This window comes from Athene cunicularia (assembly GCF_003259725.1).
Source record: "Athene cunicularia isolate RWA chromosome 9 unlocalized genomic scaffold, athCun1 chr9_part1, whole genome shotgun sequence".
NCBI classification, from domain to species: domain Eukaryota; kingdom Metazoa; phylum Chordata; class Aves; order Strigiformes; family Strigidae; genus Athene; species Athene cunicularia.
The window spans coordinates 2,921,701-2,932,134 of record NW_020799110.1 but is presented as its reverse complement, the minus strand read 5'-3'; the positions used below and the strand labels follow the sequence as shown (position 1 = coordinate 2,932,134).

Here is a 10,434-nt window from a genome sequence, read left to right as displayed (position 1 = left end):
CTCTTGTGTTGCAGCCTCTGCTGCCAGTGCGGCGTGCCCATCCCGCCCAACCCGGCCAACATGTGCGTGGGGTGCCTGCGGGCGCAGGTGGACATCACCGAGGGCATCCCCAAGCAGGGCACCCTCCACTTCTGCAGGCAGTGCGAAAGGTGAGCGGCCGGGCTCCCGCCCTCGCCTCCCCTCAGGGGCGAGCGGGTCTCTTCCGATTTTTCTGCGCGTTCTTGTGTTTCTTTTTGCCCTGTGGAAGCCCAAAGGCGGCGGTATGTAGTGTCTGGAAGATGTAAATGAGTGAGTTTGCGGTGCTTGCGAGGAAAAAAAAAGCGGGCGAATCGGTGAGGATGGCAGTGAAAGCGTGAATCTTTTTGCTGGGGGAGGCGAAAGTCGTAGCTGCGTGGTTGATATTAAAACGGAAAGCTTGGAAAATAGCTGCTCATCTTTTCCAGGGGTTTAATTTGCTGAAGCAGCTTCGGTGTGCTGTAAAATGCTTCCTGTATCGTAGGTATCTTCAGCCTCCAGGAACTTGGATTCAGTGTACCTTAGAATCCAGGGAGCTTCTTGCTTTGTGTCTTAAAAAAATGAAAGCTTCGCTGAGCAAGGTGAGTAGCAAATCCTACTGGTATATCATAGTGTGTCTGTTGGTGTTGCATAAAATAAAATCCAGGTAGCTTATACAGGATTCAGTCCTTCCAGAGCAGCCATGTGTACCGGTGTAGAGCTTAGATTTATATTAAACATAGAGAATGACAGTCTGATCTCAGATAGCTCTCTACAAGAATTTTGGAAGATTCGGTAAGGACAGGCTCTAATGAAAAACTTCCAAGCATGCTGAGGAGGCTCTTGCAGTGCAATTCTGTGACTTAAAAACACACAGTGTACGCACAATTGTTGCTGTGTAGATGGGAATTGAGCATAATTAACTGAAAGAAGCTAACATGTTTTTAATGCACCTTAATTTTACAATTTTCTTTTTTTACATTTATAAAATTGCTTATGCAACACTTGTGCTTACTGGTTTATGACAATATAAATGAGGGTTGCAGAGGTCTATATATAGATTAAATTGAAAGTCACATGTTTAAGTTGAATAAAGCGTCTCAGGTTCAGAATCTTACCAGAGGAAAAAATTCCAAGGTAGTGTTTTAGGCAAAAAAAATTGTTTTGTTACCGTCGTCAAGGTTTGATTGGGTTGCCTTATTGAGCTTCTTGCTGTTGGGTTAGCACTTAAACATATAAAATATCTTTTGCTGCAGTAAATTTGCATGTTACTAGCTTTAGAGATTAAATTGGCTTTTTAGTCCCAAGAAAACCATTATACTGTCCAAATTCATCGTTACATGGCATCCAGAGATACTGTCAAAGAACGTATTCGGTTCATCTGCTGCGACCGAGGTTGCATCACCGTTATTTCAGGTAGATCAGACTCTCTAAGCACTATTAATTGCCTTTGATATGCTGATACATATGTTCTTAATTAAGGTTATTCACTTTCTCGCTTGGTTGAGGAACTGTGAGCTAAAACCATAAGCTTGTGTTCTGTGGTCGTTAGAGCTGCGTGTACTAGTACAGCTGCTGGCAGGAGCTGAGTTTTTGCTCTTTCCCCCCGGCAGGTCCGGCTGATTGATGCAGGCTTTATTTGGACCGAACCACATTCTAAGAGGCTGAAGCTGAAGCTCACTGTTCAGAAAGAGGTTAACTGGAATATAGTCTTACGCGTGTGGCTTTGTAAAAGCTTTTATGGCAAAGAATGTGATTTTATTTTTAATCATTTTAGATAAGTGTTTTTCTTTGGTAAAATCCAGCATGTGTTTACTGGCTTATCTTGAATATTGATTTCATCCTGCCTAAATTTTGTCATTAAAGTGCCATTCATCAGTTTGAAGAAGGTTATTGGCTGTTGCAGTAAAGTTGGGAAAATACTACTAATAATTGTGACCTACATACAGCTGTCTGTCACGTAGTTTTAGTATAGTGTGGAAGTTATTTCAGAATGCTGTGGTAAACTAGCTTTCTGTCTTGACAGGGGTCGTGACCTTTTAAACTTTTGTTTTGCAGGTGATCAATGGAGCAGTTCTTCAGCAAGTATTTGTCGTGGAATATATAGTTCAGTCCCAAATGTGTGAAGACTGTCATAGGATCGAAGCTAAGGATTTCTGGAAAGCTGTAGTGCAAGTCAGACAAAAGGTAGAGGCAAATTGATTTTTCATTTCTTTATGGCAGAACAATCCGGCAGACAAATATTTGAAGGATTTTCTTAGAAAAATACATACTCACACTTGCACACTGCCACAACGATATATTTTTGCTTAAGTTTCGTTTTTGTTCTTACTGATCTTAGTTTAGAAAAAACTTCCTGCTGTCCAGTGTTATTAGCATATTCTTTTTAAATGACAGCTGGCAGGAGGATTTTGTGTGAATTACTAAAAATCCTCCTGTATTTTAAGGTAGTGTTAGAAACAGTGGGATAGATTGTTTATAAATATTTAAATCTTCTTCAAATAGTTTCTCTTGTGACCAGTTACACAGCAGTGAGAAACAGAAGCTTTAAATAATTTGGCATAAGTAGAGCACATCTCTGAAACCTTTTTGGTTACTTGGAATAGACTTTGGGGCTATTCCTTCTCTCGATGATCTTATAATAAAAACTATTCTTCAGAAATACTGCATTTGCACTGGACGATTCTTAAATAACCTGATAATTTTATCTTTGGTTTTAGACTCTGCACAAGAAGACCTTCTACTATTTGGAGCAGCTGATTTTAAAACACAGGCTTCATCAAAATACACTTCGCATCAAAGAAATCCATGGTGAGTGAGGTGGTTTGTAAGTCTTGAGGTAGAACAGGCTAAGCTGTGTTACACGGGAAGGGTGCTTGTGTTAGTAGCATGTACAGATAAGCAGCAGATCGCTTAGCCTCTGTATTGTATTTGAAAAAAAAAACACAGTACTTGCAATGGATATGTTCATCAAGCTTTCTTTTCTTTAAGATGGCCTGGATTTTTATTACTCTTCAAAGCAACAGGCCCAGAAGATGGTTGACTTTCTTCAGTGTACAGTTCCATCTAGGTATATCATTTACATTTATTGCCTTGAGTACGGAAAAGCTTTGGAGAAATGTCTTTTATCCTGCATTTTTAAATAATTTTGTAAGTGAAGGTGTAAGGAACCTTTATTCTAGCTAAAACAGACAAAATCCCTTCTGTGGAAGTCCCATGTTTTCCACTTGGCCATTGTAAAATTAGCCCTCATGCATTTTTTTTTTTAATTTTCCTAATTTTTGTATTTGCATTTCCATTGCTGTACTTTGTGTGATTATCTCCTTGTTTCAAGTAATGTCCTTGCTGCCCTGAACACTATTTTTATCTTTAATAGATCAAAATCATCCCAGCGTTTGATTTCACATGATATTCATAGTAATGTCTACAATTACAAAAGCACTTTCTCTGTGGAAATTGTTCCAATATGCAAGGTACCTTCTCTCTATTTCATCCTCAGGGTATTGTATGAAGTGGGTAGAGTTTGTTTTTGGTGATGGAGACCTGTTTTATTGGGCATTTGTGGGGATGGAGGGGTCTGCTCCTCACAAAGCGTGGGAAGTGCAGCTAGCAGCTATCTTGAAGTTACTGGGTAGAGAAAGACAAAGTTTAGAAATCTATTTCAGATTTCTCTGAAGACTTGATTAAAAATTAAAGAAATATGAGTGTAAATTCTTTTCTATTTGTATGCAGGACAATGTTGTGTGTCTGTCACCAAAACTGGCGCAGAGTCTTGGTAACATGAGCCAGATTTGTGTGTGCATTAGAGTAACAAGCACCATCCACCTCATCGATCCTTGCACTCTGCAGAGTAAGTTAAGGGTTCTTTTCTGCACTATGCTGGCACAAATTTTTTTTGTTTGTTTTTTGTTTTCGTGAAATTTTCTGTTTTGAGACCTTAATGTTGTGAATTTATCTGTACAATTGCTGATGTAGAAATTTAATAGCGAACTAAGACATAATTCTCTAAGCTTAATTTCTGTAGTATCCTAGGCAAAATGTGCAGTGTCAGGTTTAAGTTCATGGATGTTTTAGGCTAAGCACTTAAATTTGTCAGGTATATCCCTCTAAAATTAGGCGGTATCTAGGTTTTTCTCTGGATTATGACTCTAGCTACCTCAGTCCCAGAAACACTGTGCTTTGAGTATTTTCGGGTAAAGGCTACTGGTAAAACATCTCTAATAAGGATAGATCCAGGAGAGTGATTCCCATGAATTAAAAGGTCTGTGCTTCCGACACATGGTACGTGATTTGGCTGTCACAGAGCAACTGCTCCTGTAGCACGAGTTCGCAGTATGGGTCATGTCCTAAATACTAAATAGAATAATAAACATGAACAAAATGCATGTGGTAGTTACCTTCATTTTGGCTAATGCTTCCCTTTTAATTTCTTGGCAAGAAGTTCTCTCCCTTGTGATTGCCTGTGCTGGTGGTTTCTTTTCCAGTTGCTGAAATCGATGGCAATACCTACTGGCGCCACCCTTTCAACAGCTTGTTCCAACCCAAACAGCTAGAGGAATTTATCATTATGGATATCAATAGGGTTCAGGAAAAGAAAAAAAGTGCTGGTGCAGGGGCAAGATCAAACAAGGTGAGAGTCCCTCTCTAGTTGTTCCGGTGGTTTGGGCCTTCCTCTCCCCTCCCTCCCCTACTCAGCCAAACTTTTGTTTTGAGTCATTCTGCCTTGCAAAGTCAGGTCTCTACTTTTCTGTCTTGCCACTGACAAAAGCTCTTCTCAGGAAGATGTGGACAGTGTTTTGGTTTGGAAGTTTCCCAGGCGTTACGTGAATTCCACTTTCAGAAATTCTTTTCTGTTGAAGAGTTTAAACTCTCCTTGTTACTGTCATTATTGGAATTACTTTCTATTAGCTCTGTAACTCTTCAGTTATTAAATTGGCTTTGCTGAAGCATAGAAGCATTTTTTTTTAATCAAAACTGACAGATCAGTACCAAATGTTTTCTTCTCAGTCAAAAGCTACATGTGGTTGAAAGTTAAAAAGTTTAAAACAAAACAAAACAAAACAAACTCTTGTCTAGTTACAGAAACAGCCTTTGTGGAATTCCTGTGAATGGTAGTTGGTGTGTCCATTTCCTTACTCTTGTAAAGATGAGAAATGAGTAGCAGCAAGCAGTACATTGAATGCTTGATGTAGAAATACCAGTTGAATTATAGATGTAATTTAAACCAGTAGTATAGTTGGGCAGATGTTCTGACAGCACAGCAAGTTCTGCTGCGTTTGACAAGAGTGTTGTGTTTCGTTCCTCAAGCACACGCTGGCTGAAGCCTGGGTACGGAAAACCTCAGAGCTGGATACGGATCGTCAGTATTTCTGCTGTACTCACTTGGGGCACATTCTGAATCCCGGCGACCTTGTCTTGGGGTCTGTCCTGTTCCTTGTTTTTTTTTTTATTACATGATTATTTAATTACTGAATTCATGGATTCTCTACAGGCTTGTGTATGATCAAGAAAGTTTTGAGCTGTTTGGATTTCTAAATGAAATCAGCAAAAGGGATAGAATCTTTCCATCGTGGCCATGAAGAGATGGCCCTAATTCAGGAAATCTTTTTTTCTAGCAGAAGTCATCTCATGAAGAGGGCTGTTAGGACTGAGAGAGCTCAAGTACTGACTTTAGAGTGCAGACTGGAATAACAGTTTAGACACAAATAGGTGGGAGGGATTTTTAAAGTGCTAGGCCAGATCTTTTTGTTTGATAGCAAGTATTGTATGCAGCAGTGACAAATGTTAAATTTTGCAAATTAGGCAAATTAGGTCGTTCTCAAACAGGCTTAAACATGACTTATTGGAGCTGTTGTGAGCCCAGCAGAACCTCGGTGGCTGTTGCTGTTTGGGTTCAGGAGGCTGGGGAGTGCTACTGAACAGGATTTGGGAACAGCAGCTTCTAAGAGTTATTCATAGTTATGGCATCTGCATATTGATGTGGAATTTTTATTTGTGCTGTACTTCATTTGGAAACGTTTTATCTTTTTTAGGAGCTGTAACTTATACTATGCTGCTCTTGAATACAAACAGATGATACATTGAGTTCAATTTTGTAGACATGTAAAAGAGTAGGATAAAATACCTATTTTCATTTTAGATTTGACTTGGTGAACTGCAACTTAAATGACGAGTTTGCCAATAAGATGAACCCACACAATATTCCCGATGTGGTAAGACCATTTTTCTCTCTCTCTACGAAGTTCTCTGTGTTACCCAGGGGTATTAGGGAATAGGATTTTATAATGAATACTCATTAGCTCCATAGTGCCTAAAGGTAGAAGGGATATTAATATTGAAATTTTAATAGCATCTAATTCTGAGAATTACTTTCTCAATACTTAAATTTTTGACTGGTGGTTAAATAATACATTTGCTTTAAATTACTGTACTCTTTGTTGGTTTTTGTTCAAATTACCACCCTGTGTAGTGAAAACTGTGTTACAGCTCCACAGTGTCTATGCCTCTTCGGGACATAATCCAAAGTGTTTGGAAACTTTTGAATTGACAAATACTATATAAATGCTCTGTGAAGCTTCTGAGTGCCAGACTGACTCCGCTGCTTGTTGAGCTGATTTTACAGTTGCTCAAGTCTAGACCTGGGTGTTGATTTGGCTTTTGAAAGTGTCACCAGGAGCATCGAAGGTGTGTATGTGTAAATACGTGCTGGTTTTCGTTGTAGGTTTTAATAAAGAAGAGCTACGACCGTAGCAAACGCCAGCGTCGCAGAAACTGGAAGCTGAAGGAGCTAGAAAGGGACAAAGAAGGCACGGATACAGACGACGAAAGGTTCCGTATCTGCCCTGAAGCTTTGTGGTCTCTGCTATCCAGGATACTGCACGTGTCCAGGAATAACATTTCTCAGTGTCTCTGAGGATAAACCCAGCCTAGTGCTGAAGCTGATGGGCTGGTTGTTCAGGGGGCACAAGCAAACGCTGCTGGTTCTGCATGAGCACGGTGCTGGCTCCTAGGGCAGGTTGATCTCAGCGTTCTCTGAAGAGCAGTATCTGCTTTTTTCCCTTTTCCCTAGTGCAGGAAGGGCTTTAAGGAGATGCACTTAACATCTGACATCTTAACTGCCCAGGTGTTCAGGGAACATGGATACTGAGGACAGCAGACTGGGGTGGTGTGGAAACAGACTGAATCCTGAAATCTTAGACGCTAACGCTGTAGGGTTTTCGGGTTTGCTCTTGCAAAATGCAAATATTTTTATGCTTTTGCCAAGAAGAGCTTAAATCATGAGATAGATGAGTAATGCCAGAAGCATTGTGTTAGTAGCTTACAGTTGGTGTCTGTTGAGGTAAAGGGACACTTCTGTGAAAATACGCTTGGCGCTGGTTTGTTCGGTGACAGAGCTGATACAGCAACAGCAGATTCTCAACAACGTTCAATTGAGTAGAAAAAATGAGGCAATTGGATTTAAATGAGGAGAAGCAAACTAAATAATTTGGAAACTCATAGGTGATAATAAAGAAAAAAGCAGGAGTGAGCACATCTGAAGGACTGTGGATCGCCGTCCTTCCTTGGGGCTTTGTTTCTTTGATTTTGTTTTGTTTTATAAATTTGCACAAATCCAAAGGAAAAGGCAATAAATACATAAGCATCTCTTACAGACAATACCAGGACTTCCTTGAAGATCTCGAAGAAGATGAAGCCATAAGGAAGAATGTGAACATTTACCGAAGTAAGACCTTCCTAACTGTTTGATTGCGTGTAACTAAATCATGAATATTCGAGTGAAAATATTTTTAGTGAAGTTCTATATTTGGATTCTTTGATGCTGTAATATAATAATAGCTTCAGGTATTTCACATGCACTGAGTGGGTATTGATGGGGTTTGTTTGCTTGTCTTTAACATCAGAGAGAAGCATATTTTCTCCTACACCCACAGCCTCTGATTGGTGAAGGACTTGATACATAATTCAGCATCTTCCATGAGGGCAATTGCCCTGGGATTGTTGGGTTTTAGAGAAGATTTGTTTGGGTTTTGGTCTTGTGGTTTATTGGTTGTTCAGGGTTTCCTCCCCCCTTCCTTCCTTGGGTTTGTTTAGGGGGGGTTGGGTTTGTTTTCTTTGCTTAGCTCTTTGTTAGTGGTTGGTTGTTGTTTTTTTTTTTTCCTGTTGTTTTTTTAGATGCAGATATTCCAGTGGAGAGCGACACAGATGATGATGGTCCTCCACGCATCAGTCTGGCTGAAATGCTAGAAGATCTCCATATTTCCCAGGATGCCACTGGGGGGGAGGGAGCAAATATGATGACAGAATAATGCATTAGTCAATGTAATAAATATTCCCTTAATGAGGAAAAAGTACCCAAAACATAAATAAACATTACAAACTGATCATGTGAACATGGAAAGTAATGTGATCACTACTGTGCACCTAAATAATGGTTCTAAATTAATATTTCATATGTAATCTTTTGGAGAATTGGCAATTAAATTAAATTTCTGGTACAAGCATTTGTCACATCCCACTCAAACGAGGGAGACAAGTGTCTTAGATTCATAAATCCCCAGCGGGGTGGACAAGGGTGAGACAAGTCTCAAAGTCCACGCGTGGACAGTTACTGATTTCCCACGATGTATTAACTGGATACATGGTAATTGGCTGAGTATATGACAAGTTATGGCAAGCGATATAGTATGTCTTGTGTTACTTAATGGTAGTGAGGGAAAAGGGGGAAAAGAAAGGAGAGAGAATGGAAAAATAGAGGTCAGTGGTCCAGGTTCATCAGGGATGAGTCCATCTTCACTTCTTCATGTCTTTTTTCTCTCTGTTTCTCTCTGCCCCCTCTCAATTCATACCCACTTTCCTCGGGTCCATCCCCAAGGTCCCCTACGCATCCCATGGGTGGGGAGGGGTAAGGTGCTTCATGGGCTGATGGAACGAGCATGGTCTTGTTAATCTTCATTAGCATATGGAGGGATGTCAACTTTAATATGCATTTTGCAGATAATGAACCAAGGGCTGTTCACCAGACAGCCCTGGAAACTACACGATGCCCAGAGCAGAGCTGTCCTGTCTCCACAGGGCCCCATCCTGTGCCATCCCAGCAGCCTTATCGACTCCAAACTCCACGTTATTCACCCCATGATGAGAGTTCTGGTTTTTGCAAGTGTCTGAGCCATTCCTCAGCTCTGGCAGCCTCCGCTCCTCCCATCCCTTCCCTCTCTCTCTGGCTGTTTTTCTCAGTCTTTGTTTCTTGCAGGCCTGTTTCTTTCACACCCTGTTTCAAGAAGTTACAAGTCGTCTTTCACAGCAAGTTCCACAAGTTCCCTCCACACCTGAGTGCTCTCTCCTTGCAACTTCTGCGGTGTAAAGACCAGCTGAATAACTAGAGGTTTATACACTGGGAGTAATGGTTGTGTTGTGCTGAAGAGAGTTGCTAAGGAAGGATATCCAGAGGGATTTTGTTGTAGTTTGCTGGATTTGTAGGTGTAGCCCCTACCTACCGGTTGGTGCCTTCATGTCTTCACACGAGAAGGATTTTTCCCGTCTTAATCTTTTTTTGGTACAGAGGTTTAAAGCTTTCTATGATACTGCTAGATTATTCCACATAATAATATTTTGGGGAAGCTCAAGAATGTATCTTCTGTTCCTTTGGTGCAGAAACTCCAGATACACGTGCTTACACAAAAAAACCCTCCCTGTAAGTCGAAGATGCAGCCCTTGATCAGAAAGATTGCAAACTTCTATTAAATACAATGAATTTTGCATTGTAGTATATTCTGTGCCTGTATCGGTGGATTAAAAGCAATCTGTATAATGTCTAATTAATGCACCAGATAGGAACTATTAAAAAAACGATTCAGGTATTTGGGGTCCATCATTTTTTTAGTTAACTTTACAATCCCTTTTCTCTCTCCTGCAAGCTCAAAGAGGACGTTAAGTGGTATAGGAGGACATTATGTACTTATATTCACCTGGTCTTATCTCAGTTCAGTGCACAAAGGTGGTTCAACAGAAGTTTATGTGCACTTACGTTTGATTTAACTCAGTATAAATAAGGAAACAGTATAGCATAGTGAGAGTGGGTTTTGCCACTGCATTTATTTTTTTAACTTACGGAAAAAAAGTTCAAAAGGAATGGCATATGTAAAGGAGGGAAATACTAATAATGTGAAGTTGGGAAAAAAAAAAATGTGTAGGATAAATCTGACAGGGTGTTAGATTCCTCTGTCAAGGATCCACATAGCTCGATGAGAACACGTTTGTCAGCATTTGTGTGCTTGTCGGAGAAATACAGGGGGCTGAAAATTTACTATTTCTTTGCAATATCCAAAGAAATGCTTAGAAACAATCATGGAGTGAAATTTTTGCCTTATTGTTTAGTTTAAATTTAGTCTTTTGACCTTTAAGTGTCTCCAAACAGGTGTGAATCCGATGGATTTCAGCACA

General features: G+C 40.1%; 1 protein-coding gene across 1 annotated transcript in view; it reads left to right on the top strand.

Annotated features, from left to right (window-relative positions):
- NMD3 (NMD3 ribosome export adaptor) overlaps window positions 1–10,195 on the top strand; it is a 10,561-nt gene extending 366 nt beyond the window's left edge. Inside the window, exons 2-15 of the mRNA XM_026854646.1 lie at window positions 15–149; window positions 500–596; window positions 1,608–1,688; window positions 2,053–2,181; window positions 2,715–2,805; window positions 2,986–3,064; window positions 3,371–3,467; window positions 3,727–3,844; window positions 4,479–4,624; window positions 5,302–5,414; window positions 6,134–6,206; window positions 6,716–6,822; window positions 7,647–7,717; window positions 8,167–10,195. Coding sequence (XP_026710447.1) covers window positions 15–149; window positions 500–596; window positions 1,608–1,688; window positions 2,053–2,181; window positions 2,715–2,805; window positions 2,986–3,064; window positions 3,371–3,467; window positions 3,727–3,844; window positions 4,479–4,624; window positions 5,302–5,414; window positions 6,134–6,206; window positions 6,716–6,822; window positions 7,647–7,717; window positions 8,167–8,300 — 1,471 coding nt within the window. The 3' untranslated portion in view covers window positions 8,301–10,195. The remainder of the gene's footprint in view (window positions 1–14; window positions 150–499; window positions 597–1,607; window positions 1,689–2,052; window positions 2,182–2,714; window positions 2,806–2,985; window positions 3,065–3,370; window positions 3,468–3,726; window positions 3,845–4,478; window positions 4,625–5,301; window positions 5,415–6,133; window positions 6,207–6,715; window positions 6,823–7,646; window positions 7,718–8,166) is intronic.
- Window positions 10,196–10,434: the final 239 nt, after the last annotated feature.